The sequence below is a fragment of the Neolamprologus multifasciatus genome, chromosome 11 (genome assembly GCF_963576455.1).
Source record: "Neolamprologus multifasciatus chromosome 11, fNeoMul1.2, whole genome shotgun sequence".
Classification (NCBI taxonomy): domain Eukaryota; kingdom Metazoa; phylum Chordata; class Actinopteri; order Cichliformes; family Cichlidae; genus Neolamprologus; species Neolamprologus multifasciatus.
In genome coordinates, this window is record NC_140449.1 from 15,377,325 (window position 1) to 15,394,761 (window position 17,437).

The 17,437-nt window shown below is 39.8% G+C and overlaps 2 protein-coding genes across 4 annotated transcripts in view; one reads left to right on the forward strand and one right to left on the reverse strand.

Annotated features, from left to right (window-relative positions):
* Nucleotides 1-885: 885 nt before the first annotated feature.
* Nucleotides 886-3,712, reverse strand: tstd3 (thiosulfate sulfurtransferase like domain containing 3). Of its 2 annotated transcripts, XM_085177060.1 has the most exons (5): nucleotides 3,303-3,712; nucleotides 3,051-3,212; nucleotides 2,474-2,633; nucleotides 1,984-2,082; nucleotides 886-1,342 (listed from the first exon to the last, which is right to left on the reverse strand). In XM_085177060.1, the coding sequence occupies exons 1-4, from the start codon at nucleotides 3,439-3,441 to the stop codon at nucleotides 2,022-2,024; spliced, it is 522 nt and encodes a 173-aa protein (XP_085033186.1). In that variant the 5' UTR covers nucleotides 3,442-3,712; the 3' UTR covers nucleotides 886-1,342; nucleotides 1,984-2,021. The 2 variants fall into 2 exon arrangements, with proteins under 2 accessions (XP_085033186.1, XP_085033185.1); XM_085177059.1 differs by lacking the exon at nucleotides 886-1,342 and having other exon boundaries at nucleotides 1,551-2,082.
* A 129-nt stretch (nucleotides 3,713-3,841) lies between these two features.
* Nucleotides 3,842-17,437, forward strand: part of usp45 (ubiquitin specific peptidase 45) — a 36,524-nt gene continuing 22,928 nt past the window's right edge. Inside the window, exons 1-6 of one of the 2 annotated variants that reach the window (XM_085177053.1) lie at nucleotides 3,842-4,138; nucleotides 5,246-5,356; nucleotides 5,562-5,731; nucleotides 6,816-6,916; nucleotides 8,118-8,218; nucleotides 16,130-16,275. In XM_085177053.1, the coding sequence (XP_085033179.1) occupies nucleotides 5,254-5,356; nucleotides 5,562-5,731; nucleotides 6,816-6,916; nucleotides 8,118-8,218; nucleotides 16,130-16,275 (621 nt within the window). In that variant the 5' untranslated portion in view covers nucleotides 3,842-4,138; nucleotides 5,246-5,253. Of the gene's footprint in view, nucleotides 4,139-5,245; nucleotides 5,357-5,561; nucleotides 5,732-6,815; nucleotides 6,917-8,117; nucleotides 8,219-16,126; nucleotides 16,276-17,437 lie in introns of both variants that reach the window. The other variant, XM_085177052.1, reaches the window with a different exon arrangement.

Below are 17,437 nucleotides of genomic sequence, written 5' to 3' on the forward strand. Positions count from 1 at the left end.
ACAAGCCCAGCTCATCACCCATCCACCACCGTGCTGGCAGCATGTTTGAGGTATTTGTGTTGATATATTGTGTTTAGTTTTTACAAAATGTAGCATGGAGCATTATAGCCAAACATCTCCATGTTGGTGTTATCTGTTCAATGGACATTGTTCCAGAAATCTTGTGGTTTCTTCAGATGTAACTTTGTAAACCTAATCTTCCATGTTATCCTTCTCCTGGCAACCACTGCAAGCAAGTCATACTTGTTCCGTGTTTTTCTAACTGTCATGAACTTTAACATGCTAACTGAGCCTGTAGAGTCTGAGATGTTACCCTTGGGTTTTTTGCAGTTTTTGAGCGCAGTCTGACCTTGAGGTGGGGGTTTGCTAGGATGTCCACTCCTGGAAAGCTTGTGGTATTGAATGCTCCAGACCAGCAAACTGCCAAAACTTCTCTTTTGATGGAGATGTTCACACATGCTGATGATCATTTGATCAAGTGCATTGCATAAAAGTACCAATTACCAGTAACCATATGGATGTACATAGTTTTTCACAGAGCTATTAAGTCCTGTGAAAACTTCATTTTTGACAACTTTGTGAAAAGATTATTCTGTCTTGAATACCATGCAAAGCTTTGCTGTCAATTAATAGAATTTTTCACAAATTCTTGACAAATTTACCCATGGAACTGCTCATACAATATATATGCATCAATATATGGTATTAAATATGTTTACGTATTCATAAAACTATTTTTTCATATGTATTTCTTAAAAATTCATAAATATTTTCTTATTTATTTAAAAACTGTATCAGAGAGGTGAAACTCTCTTAATACAATCAAAATGAAATATTTATATAGATACAGATGTAAATCTTAAGTAAATATATTATTGTATCACAAAAACTTCTGATTCTCAAAAACAGTTTATTTTTATATACAAGTCATTACTGTCAACATCAAGCTCAAATATAAAAGAAACAAAAATCCCTGCAAAGTGCTGAGGTGATACAACAATGTCAGGTATGTTTTAAAGCTATCAATTATGTCCCCAAAGAAAACCAATAAACACTTCTAGATAATTTACTCACGCATCTGAAAAGTCACCTAGAGGCCAGTTTCCTGTCACTCACAATGATTAAGCTGAATTTTAGGATAAACTAAAGTAACTTAAAACAATATTGTCCAAATTAAACAAGACGGTGAGATTAAAATTTGCTGATTCTGCAGGGACTTTCAGCTCAAGCTGTAAAAGAAGGAATAGGGAACAAGGTCCATGGCTGTGGTCAGCAAACTGTAGTGGAAACATTCTTCTCTGCTGAAAACAAACCCATTTATTATCACGGATGATGAAGGAACCTGTGGAGAGTTGGTGACAAATTCATACAGGATATTAGACAAGGACCTTCAATACAGTAAATCGTAGTACTTCCCCAGCAGCTGTCACCCCGGCAAGCCTCTCTATGCCTATTTATATCTGGAATTATTTAAACGAATGTCCTCTTAGGTCATCTACTAATCCTGCCCAATATATAAATAATAAAAATAATAATAAACACACACAGACTCAAGTTAAATATTAGTTTATTTAGCTTTGATAACTTTATTAAATAGTACATTTATTAATAAATGCATTAAGTATTGGCAAAGTCTACACTGCCTGTTGAGCAATTTAATATTTACAATATGTCAACAGGAAATAATAAAATAGTTCACATTATGGAGTGGAAGACTTTATTTGCATAGTTAATCTTTAGCACTTCAGAATATTCTTTGAGCTTCTTTTCAAAAAGCTGTAAAGGGTTTAGAAGGAGGTTAAGCCTGAGAGAAATTAAAGAGGGGTTTCAAGTAATATTGTATGGCAGATGTGGATTTAAGCAAACTGGTTTCACCTCTTTGAGATTTTAACATTGAAATAAGGAGCCATGAAGATTTTTTTAAGCCCTTTACAAGGCTGCGCCATCACTTCACATTCTAAACTCGAATAATTGCAAAAATACCTTCAAATAAATATATAAATATCTTTCCAGCTCCATGATCACTGATTATGCTGCTCATGCTTCACCCAGTCTTGCCATCCTCCAGAATAATGCCGAACACTGAAACAAGACAAAAAAGAGAAAAAAAGTGAACATTTGCTTTGACGAAATCACAGACTTTTCATAATTTAAGACTCAAACAAAATCATGCATTTGTATGTGACCCTACCATCACCAGACAATCACAGCATTTTAATACTTGACACATAGACATAGAAAATGTGATGTGGGACATGTGGTATCCTTCCATGGAGGAACAGCATTGTGCAACTACAAGGCAATAACCTCAACTATAGTAAATGCTGTCTCATGGGAACTATAAAAGTCTAAGTTTAACCACAATACTGATAACTTTTCTCGTGACTGAAAATGGCCAACTCTAGTAAGAAATATAACGACGAGGTGGAAACCAGTGATGGTGACAGACATAAGCCAAGGACAGATATCTCACTCTTTGTATCCCAGTGTGATGGCCGTGTTCAGCGCAGTCTTGCTCCTGATTCCCGCCAAACAAGTAAACACAACGTTATCTGTCTGGTGGGGTAATTCACCACCATACTTTTCTTTGAAGTCTTCTGGACCCAGCTGGAGTGCAGTGTTCACTTGCGCCACTGTAAAGTCAAAAAACACAAAGGTTAAGGAAATATGATGGGTTTGGTGCTCTGGAGAACAGTTGGTTGAAAGCATTGTAGTAATATTTTAGAATAATGCCCCCCTTCGTACCATATAATATGAAGTGGCTCATATTGCTTGTGTTTTACTCCATTTAGAATTGTATGTCAAATTGAGCACATTTCAAACCTAATTAAACTTGCCATTATAAAGCCAAGGGGACAAAGCACACCTTCAGATGTTTGTTTTATGAACAATATAAAAACTGTGTAAGAGTTTGCTTCATTTTGGACATTTACGAATTGTTATTTACCCCCAACCCACACAAACTGCAGTATACTACACTAGTATACAAGTCTACAGCCCTGGCAGCCCAGCCGGACAACAATGTTGCAGGTAGAGAGAGCAGTACTCACGGGGGACGTTAATGGAGCCGGGGATAAAGCCGTATTCTCGGAGCTCCCAGGGCTCTCGCACATCTATAACTACCGCTTTCCGCCCAACCAGGAGCTCCTTCAGCTGCTCATAACTCACGACTGTGCTCGCTGGCGTTGAACTGAATGTGCGGAACAGCAACTCTGCGTTTAAAAACAAGACAGACAATATACTTAATGCAGTATATGAGCTCCTTCAAAACATGACAGTGAGTCGCTCATGTTAAACCTCACTTTTGTAACCGGGGCGAGTGCTGACACTGCTGGACACAGAGCCTTGTCCTCCCGTGACGCAAGCTTCAAACTGGACTGTATTATTCCATAAAAGCCGCGGGACAACACCGGCAAGTCTCCAACAACTTCTCAAGGCCATGTGTGATTATCAAAGCCAGATACTGCACTCTAAATTATCACTGCTCTTCAACACAAACCCTCACTTAAGCGGTATCTGTGTGGGACAACTGAAAAAAGTCACAATGTCGACAATTATCTGCGCTTGCGCAGACGTACGGATATCCTAATGGGCCAAAATTCTTTCCCCACAAGTAATATGTCAAACTATTGACATATTATTTATCAAAACAAATTAGCATCATGTCCCCTAATTAGATCAAACAAGTGCATCAAGTCAAAACAAAAAACATTATTTATGTTGCATTCGCCGCCATGGGAAACTGGGAAACGCGTAAAGATGGGAAACAAGCTTTATTTACCTCTAGTAAAAAAGAGATTTTCCCACTCAACTTGAATGCAGCATTGGGCCAACCTGAGCTGCCGTAGTGCGTCACATGTAACTAGTGCTGCCTGTAAATGCTAACGAAAGCTTGACACATGTTTTAAAAGTCAAGGATGGAAACAAAAAGATATTGAGATAACTGTTGACGGTATTGCGCGTTTTTTCTTTGAATAGCCATAATGTCTGCGTGTAATTTTGGATAAAACACACCAGTTCAGTTTTTATCCTACCAAGCTAATGTAGCTGGCCTTTTTTTGCAACCCAGGAAGAGCTGACATCTCAGTGTTGGCTTCATATTAGCTGACAAAGTCAACATAGGAGCTAACTTTAAGAGGTGAGTTAATACATATTCCATTTTCGCTAAATCTAGTATGAAAAAGATAAATTAATTTTGAAAATTTCCTTAATAAATGGGTTAGGAGCCTCTTATTCTCACCCAAACCGGGCTGCCGGGGTTGTTAAGGCCTCTTAATCATGGTGTTGTCCATTAATAGAGTTATCTGTCGTAAAAACTCTCATTTTCTCCTACTGCCTTTATTTAGCAGTGGCATATCATGTAGCCGTAGGTATTGTGACCGTTCGCTTCCAGATTTCTTGCAGTTTAGAAAACGTTTAGGTCAGTAGCATGTTAGGCAAAGGGTGTAAAAATTCTTTCAAAAGGAGTCCACCAGGAAAATCAGCTTAAACCTACAAGCAGTGGAAAGTTTTTGATTGGTTAAATCAGTCACCTGATTTAATCGCCCCGAACACACCAGCTTGAGAGTAGCGTCAAACACACCAACTTATAACAGCCAAACCACCTATTGCATTTACCGTTTAATTATTTAAATAATCTTCAGCAGAGGCTATTCTGGTATGGCAAAAAAGAAATAAATAAATGAATTTTTGTTGTTGTTGTTGTTGTTTTAGTGCTGTTGTATTGAAAGTGGATTTCGTTGAGTCAGAGCCCAGTAAGGAGGCGTTGGCTTGGGCTTTTAAATGAAGGAGGGAAAAAACAACTGCTTTAATGAAAAGTAGTTTACTGAATATATATAAAATATGAGAAAGCAAGAGTGTAATTGTGCAAACATAATTAGTTATTCTATCCTAATATAATTTTTTTTCACTATTGTTGGAAGCAAAGTAGTGCTTGACGATTCAATGTATGCATAGCTATCTGAATGTAAACACATGCTGTCATAAAGTTTTGATTTGGCCCATTTCTGTAGGACTGTGCTGTAGTACAATGACAACACAATAAATGTGTGTGTGTGTGTGTGTGTGCATTTAACAATGCCTGCTCTAAACTAGGTTTGGGTTTTTTTTTTGCTATTTTGAAAGTACTTCATTCTGTTGTGAAGAAAATAATAATAGCAGTTGTGTAGTACCTGGATAAACAAAATTATGGGTGGGTGTCCTAAATGTGTAAAACTAAACCAGTGTTGTCCCTTCTTGCTTTCAGAGCACCAGATGCGGCTGAAGGACCCCTTCTCCTTGAAAGCCGCCGACATGACTAAGCGGACTAATAAACCAAGAAAACCTCGAGATGAGGAATCATCAGATGAAGTCAGCGGTAAGTCACCGTAACAGTACATGGCACCGGACTGTTACGGTTAAGGCTATGAATTTTGACTTGGTAGAGTCCTATAGACTATTCTTGGGTATTTTTGTCAATGTTGAAAAGTCTGTGAGGTTTCATTCATTATTCTTATGGGATCAGTGCAATTCATCTTCAATTAAAAGGATCCTTGCTTACAAGACACCTTGTCTGTTAACAGGACTGACTTGCCAGCATGTGAGTAGAGCAGTGGACCTGAACTCAGTAAAGAAATCAGTCCTCTCGAGTGTGTGGTCGGTATGCTCAGAGTGCCTGAAGGAAAGGACAATGATTGATGGCGAGCCAGCAGCCTCTCAGGACATTCTGGTGTGTCTAAAGTGTGGTTTTCAGGTAAGTTTTTAAAAAAAATGGTAAATAAAGCAAAATGTGATGCAGCAGAGTTTAAACTAAATTGAAATAAACAACAGAGTAAGAACGTCATTATCATATTCAAGTTTCTTTAATTCTTATTTGTGTATGAACTTGACTGTTTCTTTACTTTCATGTGTACACTCACTGGACACTTTATTAAACGTGCCTTAATAGTGCCGGGTTGGACTGCATTTTGCCTCTAGAACTGCCATAATTCTCCACAGTATAGGTTCAACAAGGTGCTGGAAACATTACTTGGAAACTTTAGTCGTTGTTGATTTGATAGTATCATACAGTTGCTGCTTGCATGTCCACAATGCTAATTTTACATTCTGCCCTGATCTGTTGCATCGAGATCTGGTAACTGTGGAGGCCATTTGAATACAATGAACTCATTGTCATGCTCAAGAAACCAATTTGTTTTTAAATTATTTATTTACTTTTTTGTTGTTGTTCAATTTTGGTGAGCCCGTGTAAATTGTGGCATCATTTTTCTGCAGACACAGTCTTCTGCTGCTGTAACGCAGCTGCTTCGAGGTTTGATGTGTTCTATGTTCAGAGATGCTCTTCTGCATTCCTTTGTTGTAACAAGTGGTTATTTGAGTTACTGTTGCCTTGGCTTTGTGGGGAAAATCATAGATCAGCAGTTTCTAAAATACTCAGCCCATCTACAACCAACAGCCAAGCTACGCCCAAAGTCGCTTATATCATCATTCTTCTTCATTCTGATGCTCAGTTAATGCCCCTCCCCTTGAGGTTGAAGGCATTTTTGAGACTTAAAATGTGGTTTTAGTTTCAGGGTTACAATTAGGTCATGGTTAGGTTTGGGCTTGGGGTTAGGCATTCAGTTTTGTTGGTTAGGGTACGCGGCTAGTGAAGCATTAAGAAAATGTCCATAATGAAGTGGTTAGGCCTGTTGGAACTTTCAAGAAAAGAGGAAGTTTAAACATGACCCTGAATAAAGATTTTCACCCTACTGTGCTCTTGAAGATTTGTTGCACCTTAAATGTTCTGAGCCCAGAGTGTATTTTATGGTTGCCAACAAAGATTTCTGTTTTTACAGGGCTGTAACCAGTCAGGGATCCAGCATGTTGTGAAGCATCAACAGGCTTTCCACCCAGAGTCACACTGCATCACCATCAGTTTGAGCACATGGAAGGCCTGGTGAGAAACCCAGGAAGTTAATTGTGAACTGTCATGAAAAGAAGCCAAGGCTGCACACAATGGTGCCCTGTTTGTCACCTTGCGATGGCATGTGTTAGAATGCTGCCAGCATGTGAGCTCAAATAGAAAACAACAGGCACCTGCAGTCTTTTGATCCTGGCTATCACAATTCTAAGACCAGTTTGTTTATTTGTAAATCATTTTACATCCTTTTAGGCTCATAAATAATAAAATAAAATTTGTTTTTCTCCATTATAATTAGGAATGGGAATCGAGAACCAGCTCCCAGTAGTCCAATTCCTTGGAATCATTAGTCTGCCTGCTTATCGATCCTGCTTATCAGATCTTGAGCTCTTGCTGCAGTCAGCTGATTTCAGTTTGTGTGTCAGGGGAGGAAAAAAGTGTCACAGTTTACAGCATGGATATGGACATTACTTTTATTTTTATTGCATAAAAGGATGAGAGCACGATAATGAAGTGGAGACTGCTCCAAGACAGAAACAACTGCATTATATTGTTAACACAACTTCGGCTCTTTACAAGCACTTTCACAGACACTGTGCTAAGCTAGATGGGATGTTAAAGCTGAGTAAATGCTGACACCAGAACAGCACCATGATAAAGTAAGCAGTTATTCGCGGTGAAGCCGCTGCTTAAATTCAACAGGTAACAGAGCCTGAGCGGTCAGGCTTCAGCCTCCGTGTCTACCTGTTCATGTTTCTACAGTAAAATCACTGTGACGATCAGTTTAAAGTCTCTTTGCTGGTTTTCATCTTTGATTTGTGTTCATACATCAATACTAAGAGAAAGATCACGTGTGTTCTTATTAGGATAGGGATTTGTGCTGGTGTGTGGGGCTGTAGCCTGTAGGTTTATGTAGTTAAATGGTAATTATGAGACATTGCGTTTCAGATCATTTTACAGAGTAACATGAAAGTAACGTAATGAGTAGTTTAACAAATGCCTTTCACCTGGGTGTAATTAAGTAGAAGAACACTTTAAGAAAGGTGTTCTTTGTAATATGTGTAATATATTTTTGAGTAATGACCCCAACACTAATTAATTTTTATCAATTCCCATCCCTAATCATGATTTCTAAACTGCTTTCCACTCTAGCCAAGTAATTCTGATGTTAAATACTGTCTTATTAGTTTCTAAAGTAAAATGAACCCGGTCTTATTAACCTCTCTCTTTGTGACAGGTGTTTCGAATGCAGTGAAGAGCTCTCAACTCATTGCAACAAGAAGGCTTTGGCTCAGAGCCTGGACTTTTTACAAAAGCACTCTGTCAAGGCAACATCAGGTAAGGTGTTTTCTGGCCATCCACTGTTGTCAAATTAAGCCTCAGTTATACAAAACGTACATGCTTACTGCAGTTCTGGCAGGGCCAAATTACAGTTTAGCTCAAGATTTATTATTCCTTTAAACTGGTGATCCTTTCTTTAGTTAAATACATCTCATGTTACATAATTTGCTTAATATTCTGCTCAGTCTATGTTTTGTGTCTATGAGTAGAAGGCAATAGCACAATAACAGTATACGAGCCAGTTAGTGGCTGCGTTGTGGCCAGATCCACAAATAAGACGGGCTCCTATCAGAAAAGTTATTCTTCTAAGTGAAGGGCTGACATTCCAGCAGTCTACTGCAGTACACCTGCTCCCCCTGCTGGCAATGGTCATGTGAAGTTTGACCTACTGTTCTTCATGCAGAGACACCCTACACTATTGAAATGGGTGAAATGTTTGTCTGATTTTTTGTTTTGTTTTGTTTTGCTTTTCTATGCTGCTAAGTGCTTGAAGAATATTCTTTCTACCCTTCTGTCGGTCTAAAATTGAATTAGAGCAGCAAACTTGTCATTAAAAGCAATAAAACTTACTAGAAATACTAAGAACTAGACGTAGAATAGAGTTGGATTTTAGTTGCAGTATTTCCAGCATTACTTACTACCTTCAGACTTGTCCTTTTCCCTCACTTGGACCACCTGAGCCCCCCACCCCACACCAAGTCAGTCATCCATATAGACATCAACTCCCATTCTCAATACTTACATGTACCTACACCTTCAGCTCAGTGTGCATCTCTTGCTTTGTGCTGGCGTGCTGAAAGACCTCCTAGCAGACTGTAGTTGATCAGGGTGGTGGGCATCATCACTTTCAGTCTCTCAGGCCGTCTCTGCATCGCCCGCTGCATGCTGCCCAGTTGCCAGTGGCCAGAGGCCAGCCACTGAGGCCCAGGCAAGCTGGTCCCCAATCTAAGCCATAGCTGTGGAAGTTGCAAGATTGATTCTGCAGCTATCTCTCCCCTCACTCCCTCCCTTGCCCCCACCTTGCACATTGCATGACTGCACATATTTGTGGAATTAAGCGCTTGAGCGCTGCTTCCCCGGCTGGGTTCCCTGAAGAACAAGCGCAGCTGCGCAGGGTTTAGCCCTGTGATCTGTCGTTCTTTGTCTTTCCATCGCTATCCGTTTCTGTCCCTAGCTTCCTCTGTTAAGTTGCTGTATGTCTCACCACCTCTGGGCCTGTGTGCTGCACTAGTGGGAGCCAGGGTCCTCAACAAGTCTGAGCAACTGGATCCTAACAGCTGGAGCGTGTTAACTCTCAGTGGACATGCACACACATTCACAGATACACACAACACCAAATGTTAAAAATAACTTTCAAGTCAAGCAGATACCCTATTTTCTTCCAGCTCATACTATACACTTGGCCTCTACAAAGGGCTTTAAGTTTCAGTAATACACTTAACTGAATTCTCACTGGCACAAAGTGTTCTTCGCAGCACAGAGCACAAGCTCTTCCTGGCACAATAAATCTGAATATCTTTTCTCCTCTAAGTACATTACATACCTGAAAAATTCAGATTCTTTGAAGTGTTTTAAAAGTGTCTACATAGTGTGTGTTACACACAGACTCTAAAAGAAATGTACAGAGAATTCATAAGTGAGACATGTGGTGGGTTGACAAATTTACATTGTTGTTCATTTTTAAAGACTGTAGGTGAGCAGTGTTGCGTGTTTTGTTTTATATACCTATACGGTATGTCTGTGGAATAGCCTTTTTTTGTGCACAGTGCCAGGCCACAGTCCGTTGTTGGTGGGGATTGATCTGCCGAGCTGGACTGTAGCTACCAACAGCTTTCATGCAGCTTTGCTTCTTTAAATTATGTGTCACCTTTTTGTCACCTTTCTTGCCACTTGATTGTCCCACACCGGTCGGCCAAATGGGTATAGAAGCGGACAGCCATTGTTGCAGCAAAATAGATGGTCGTTGCTTGTTGAGGAGCTTGTGAAATTGCATTTCAGTGGAGGCCAGGGTTTCTCAAGAAGCTGCTGTTGTACTCTGTTTTTTTCTTTCTCTTTCCTATAGTCCCTAAGCACAAAAGAGCCCCAGCAAGGATTTTTTTCCAAATCTATAATAATTTTGTACAACAACAGCTTCGGGAAGAAAGAAAGTCGATTAACTGTGGTCTCTCACCATCAAGGCCTTCAGCTCAAGTGCCAGAGTCCCGGGTAAAAAAGTGAATTGACCTCAGGGAGGCTAGAATGCAGCATGTAACACAGCTGGGGAGTCTTTGTGGAGCAAATTAAAATGTTGGTTGTGAATCGAGTCATTCTTTGCATTATAATTGTAAGAAAATCTGAGTGTTAATATACAGTATCACTGGACTGCATGTGTGTATTAATGTATTCAAGCAATTTTCTTTAAATATCTTAGAAAATGATTCAGGGTTGCTTTACAATTTTTTTTCTTTATTTTAACATAACAAAATCATCATAAACATCCTTGTATTAAACATTAATTTTAACATTAATTAAAGCCCACCCTGTGCACATGAACTTGCACCAGTAAAGCCTTATCCACATATAATGTGCTTCATTGGTTGTGTCATTGCTGTGTGGTTGACAGCTTGCTATAGTCGAAGTTTTGGATGTGAAGGTAACCTTGTTGCATGTTTCCAGAAACATTCTAAATGAAGGACTTTGACCTGATGTCAGATTGCGATATCCGTCCCTCTCATAGGTTGTTGCTTCGGTCACTCTCTCAAAAAGCGTCAGACCAGTTCACACAGTTTTAGTTGATATCCAGCCACGTTGCCCTGTGTGTACGCCCAACATTTTCTGCATTCCCAATAGGGAAGTCGTGTCAGACAAATGTAGTTGCACAACTTATATTTGTGCTCTGCCTTTGTTTCTTTTCCTATCGTAAGAAGTTTCATGTTCTCATATCTGCTGACACAGACACGTACCCCTAGGTAAGAGTCAGCACATCAAAGCTGCATTAAGTGGCTGACTCTGAATGTTGCTGGATCAGGAATAACATGGATTTATCTCTCATTTTCCTTTTATAATTTTGGTTTTCTCCAACTCAGAATTCTCAAAGGCCAAAACAGTTTTGTTTGCAAAAAGTTTATTGTTGTGTGGTGTTGGTCACACTCACATTAAATCATTTTCTAAATAGGTTGCTGTCATGGTGGGAAATTTATCACATGTTTATATGAGGAATATTTACATATTGTTTGCACCAGGGCTGTTTGTCTCTGCTGTGCTCAGAATTGCACTTCTAGCCTCCAGTTTTGAGACCGTGGCTTAAGTCAGAGATATTCTGTATTTGGATTACGGCACTTTTATTCACCTGATTTCCTCACCCTGGTTGTTAATTTTGTAAGCCATAATTCTTAGTTTACTGTCAGTTTAGCTTTGCCGAGTCAGTAGCCAGTAAGATGCTTGTCCCCTGGTGGTGCTTTCATGGAGGTAATCAAGAGTGCTTCTGTCTTTATTCCCACCACCGCACATGAAAGTAGGCCAGATAGTGGGTAGTAAAATCTGTGTGCTTAAATGTGTGCGTGTCTGTAAGTAACATGGCACTGGGTTCTCTTGGCCTCAGATGGCAAGGAAACGGGCTTTTCATGCCCTGCAGTCACAACAAATTAGCAAATTAATAAGACATTTGGTGTTGCCTGGCCTTCCTCTTGACTGGCTGCTCTGCATGAAGTGAGCCGGCCTTGGCCCTCTGCACTGCTGCACTGTAAGTGAACGTGGATGACGCCCACTGGCCTTTGCATTTGACAGTCTCCCAGCCCAACTGTGAACTGCATTAAGAAGGAAGAGTAAAAGCCTTTTGAAAATAGACTTTTGCCGACTCCTGTGTTTTGTCTTGATGATATCAGTATAAATTTAGATTAAGTTTCTCTTAGATATATAAAAAAAAGTCTTTGTGGTGCACTGCTGCTAAAAATAAAGTTGAAAATATAAATTTTTAACAAAACTTGTTGTGTTTTGTTTTGTGAGCTTGAATTTTAGTCTGATGTTAGCCTTGCTTCAGCTTGATAATGTAGAACATGTAAGGCAGTTCGGGTTTTTTTTCTCTTTCTCTTTTGCAAGTACTTTTAATGATATTCCCTGCCAAAGTAAGCATGTTTCTTTGTATTTCCGTTGTGTGAAAAAGAGCAGGGAGTACAGGAGGTGTTGGTGTACATGCATGCATGTGGGCGAGCTCGAGCACCACGATGCTTTCCTCTGCCCTGGGGAAAGGCTCCACAGTGTCACTGCTGCCCATACTCGGTGGCTGAGCAAGGAGAGCCAGGTGGTGGTGCCGAGTGCAGCACAGTCAAGCGTGGATGCAGCTCATGCTGACATTTGCCTGCGCTGACTGCTGCAGGGAGAGGAAAAATCTGCTTTTCCATATGCTTGTGCTCGTCGCAACCCTTCCCTCCACCCTCTACTCCCCCCACACTGCCCTCTTCTGCCCATCTCTCCCCCACCCCCTCCTCCGCCTCCAGTCTCAGCCAGATGGCTCCCTGAACATTGTTTACCTTGGGTGACGGTCCCAGATGCAGTGTGTGTCCATCGGCATCCCCATTCCATCCACTTCATTCCCTCATTCCTCTGCTTCTCTCTTAGCTCAAGTGCAGGTCTCGGCTCTCGCACTCAAGTTGCACTTTGTTGATTTTTGTGTCTCTCAAATACCACAACAAGTAGACATGCTCATTTACACACTCTTACTCCCACTCAACTATCTCTTCTGCTCAATTGTCCATACTTGCGTAAATGTCTCTTTTCACACCTTCTCAGTCTCACACCAAAACTCCAAAAATACACAGATTTTTTTTCTTTCTTTTTTTCCCCTTCGATCAGGCCATGGCCTTTTCTCATCCCCTCTTGTTTTCCATGCATTGTATGTGATGACATATGGGAGCTCCCTTATGGCTGCATATTGAAATTGAAAATAGGCCTCCAGATGTTGCCAGCACAGAGAGCCAGATGCATTTAGCACCACTGGGTGGAGCGTCTCAGCAGCATGTTGTCCCGACAAGCTGAACCTCGCCCCTGCCTTCTTGATCCCAAATCTAGAGGACAAGCTTAAATACGCTTGCTTCATTTCTCATCAGCGCCAAATATTTTCTGTTAAAGCAATATAATTTAAGGCAGCAGCATTGGTGCAGGCAAGAAAATACAATGGAAAAAAAAAACTATGCACTGTGCATTGTGACAGAGTTGTTGTAGTATTTCTTCTCAAATCTATGTTAAAGAAAAGTTTACCTTTTCTTTAGACACTGTTTAGTGGAATTGGATTTAGTATAAAATGCAAATTCTTAAAGCCACAAATAAAAGTCCAAGGCTCACATTCCACCGACTGTGACCAGGACAGTCGTATTAATGCCCTTGGCCTTGGGGAGGGAAAGCTTGCTTGGTAGCGGCCAAGAGTGGGCTTACCTATCGCTGTATGTTGAATAGCTTTTTCAGTAAACATGCACAAAGAGTGATTCTATAAATTCAATATGTGCAAATGCAGGGCCATTTTGTTTTGAGGAAGAGAATGGCAAGAGCAAAGGTGCAGGTTCTTATAAAGGTTTACTGTTGTATTGAATTTCTCGGTTTGGACATAAGCAGGTTCAGGCTAGTGACCTCGCTGCTAGCTTGCTCTCTTGACTCGCTTATATGTATAAAGTGTTCATGGACCAAACTCTCTTTGTGTTTCTCGGCAGTTATTGGATTTCTTAACAGCCTTTGGACCTGAAAGTGCTTCCATCAGTCCCTGCAAGAATTTGCCATTTTGTAATGAAATGTCTTATTATCAGCTCAGAAGAGAGGTTATATTTTCTATGCAGTAACTGCAACTATGAAGTAACTTCTGTTCAGCAATATTTTTTAAATAAGATTAAAATGACATGAAAATCCTTTGACTCTGAATTTTTTTTAATACTACAATAACAAACTATTTGATTTTTTAAAAAAAAAATCATGCTCGTGTATTCACTTTCTTTCACAATCTTTCCTGACCTCCTCTGTAAATACTGAAAAAAATTTGACTAATAATTTCACATATTGATTCATCACTCCATCAGGACTGTTGCCACTGATTTTCAGTCCAGTTCTTGTATAATTTTGCCTACCTAAGCCTTTTCTCCCTGTTTCCGTTCCTTAAGAATGGCTAACTGCCAGCAACGCTTCCAGTGAGACCATTTCTGATGAGGCTTTAGTGAACAGTAGAACTGAAGGGTCAGATGCATCATATTTCTTTTTGAGCTATTATGACTTCTTAGGTGCATCATACCTAGATATTTTATACCAAGTTTTCAGCTAATAGCTCTTTGGTAATCACCTTGCTGGTGCAAAAAGTTTATTATATATCTGTCAAAACTGTGATTCTGACATTATTCACAGATTCTAGTGAAGAAAAGGAAACAAATTGTGTATTGCAACAGGCTGCTATTACAGTTATCTGTTGTGTATGGATACAACACTGGTTCATCCTTAATTTAGGTGCATTTTTTTTCTTTTTAAGTGGATTAACAAAGAAATAAACAAAAACAAGAAAACCTCTAAAAAATGAGTGAAAAAAGAGCTTCAGAAGAGTTTCAAAAAGCCTGGAGAACTACTGCTCAAGGCCAGTTTAAAAGATTACAAGAAAGTCTGGTTGCTGGGAAGCAAAATATAAAGAAATGAACGGTGGCTCGATGCTTTTGCCCTTTACTGTTTAAGGCAGAAAATCAGATCCTGTTAATGAAAATCCCAAAGTACTAGGACTAAATAGACAAAAATATGATAAACATCAAGTTTCCAGATCATTAGAGAAATTAAAGAAAAGCTTTCTCCTGACATACAAACAAATAGATAAATCTTTCAAAATATTCATGAATTCATTTGACAAATGAAATGCACTCTGACTGAAATATCTTCTCATTCTTCACTGCAAATAGGTAATGTTAATTGAAGAGTAGTACATTTTTTAATTGCTTGTGTGTCTCGTTCCTGGCTTGGTTATTGTTTAGCATTTAAAATAGTCTATTTTCTTCTTTAATACCAAACAGAACACATTCATTGTTTCTCATTTCAGTATTCAGCTGTGTACAGTGATCGTTTTAGGGAGTTGATAATGGCTACATTGGTATTCTCATTACTGCTGGTTCACTGTGTAGACCTCTTTCTGTGCCTAAGGCTGCTAAATTAAAAAAGCCAATCTGTAGAGGATTATGGTGTGTTCCCCCATAGGCGTTTGTTTCCGAACAACAGCTGCGTTTTACCTGAAGAAGCTGCAACTGTAACATATTTATGTGTTTTATTTATGATTTTTTTACCATGATAAACTCCAAAAGTAAGATGTCATGTTAAGAACAATAAGTTAACTAGTGAAGAAGACTAGCATGTGTCAGTAACGTGTTATTGTTGACCCATCATGGTGTTAGCTATATTGCTAGCTGCTGGCACGCCATCAGCCCACACTGCTCCAGTACTAACTCTGTCTGTCCCCAGCAAGCTGTATGCCACTGTTAGATTCTGACCATCTGTGTCTTACTTTCTGTGGAAGGTTAGTTTTCATTGGTGATCAGGAGTAACAGCTGGCTCTGGAGAGCCATCTCTCCAACCCCAGCCCCCACTCCTCCACCACTAACCAGCGGAAACTTCTACAGCTGTCATCTGCTTTCCCAAATGACCCAGCTCTCCTTCCAGCTGCCATCCCAATACCCTACTCCCAGTCCCAGTTTTGTTGCAAGGCAAAGTCTTTTTTTTTTTTCTTTTTTTTTGGCCAGTATTCCAGGACAATGGAAATTTGTTCAAGACCCCCACCTCACTTGGTGCATCTTGACTTCAGTCTTGTTATGAAAAATAATATTAAGGTTTAATTCAAAACCATGTGCACACTATAATCCTGTCATTTAACTCTAACTTATAGCCTTTTACTGTACCTCTTTGTTTTATGTGTTCCAGCAGTATCACCCAAGATCATAAAACTCAGAGAAGAACCACCAGATTATGCTGACCCACCAAAAGGCAAGAGCTCAGTCAGCAGTGCTTTGGTCCCTGTTAAGGGAATCAATAACCTTGGTAACACCTGCTTCTTCAATGCTGTTATGCAGGTTGGTATTGCTATTCTGTTTCTGTTACTCGTCCTTGACGATTTTTTTTTTACTTGAATCTTACTCTTTTTATAATATTGGGTCAGAACTCAAGAACTGAGAAACTGTTGCTATTAACAGAACACTAAAATATTCAGAAGCATCGTTTTTGGCATACAGCTCCCAGTGGCATCCTTTAAAAAGAAAGAAGCCATAGATAGTAAATGTGCACGAACTCCTGGACATCTGTGGAAGACAGGAGTGGTGGATGATCGTAGTATCCTTTCTATGGTAAAGAAGAACTGCTTGAGAACATGCAACCAAGTGAAGAACACTGTGAAGGAGGGAAAAAATACAGAGGGTTCACCACGAGATGCAAACAAGTGATCTGTGACCTGAAGCATACTATCATCTGAAAGACAGTAAAACAAGACCGTATCAACTATATTGTCAGCTCGCTTTCAACAGTGTTGACTGGTTGGTGTTTGCAACTCAAAGATAAGTTAAAACATATTCTGAAAGCAATCCAGACACGTTTGAAGGTAATGAAGTGAACTACTACAATGGCCAAGTCTATCACTTGCAATACTCGAAAGCCAGAAAGACCCTCAAACAACTGGAGACCACATAAAGGCTTGGAAAAGCATCACAAAGTGTCAAGCTCCTCCTTTAGGGAGGTGCACGGATTCTAAACATCAGGGAGTCATTGCTTTCAAAGGATACTCAACGTATTTAAAATGGACATTTGATTTTGGACCTTACATTGGAGACCTTGAAAATGGATGACTCTGGACAAAAAATAGTTGTAATTCCTCTGTGGTTAATGTGATATTGGCATTCAAAGCCAAGATTATGTAATTTGTATCACTGTACAAATATTTCCAGACTTTACTGTACACAACTGGCACTAGGTTGGTGCAGAGCACGTTCACAGCACAGCACAGCTATAGAGCCCTTCTCGGTTTTTCCCTGGTCATGTCATGGTGACTGCAAACTGACATGCCTCTTCAACAATGAAGCTGTTTTTTTTCCGCCATTTTGTTAATCACCCTCAGGGTCTCCCTCGTTGATTGAAATTCGAGTGAGCGCGCTTTACATGCTTTTCCCTCCCTCTCCCTGTCTGTTTGTATTGTCTCCTTGAAAATTGCAATCTTTCTGGTGAAAACACATAATTGTCAGAGGA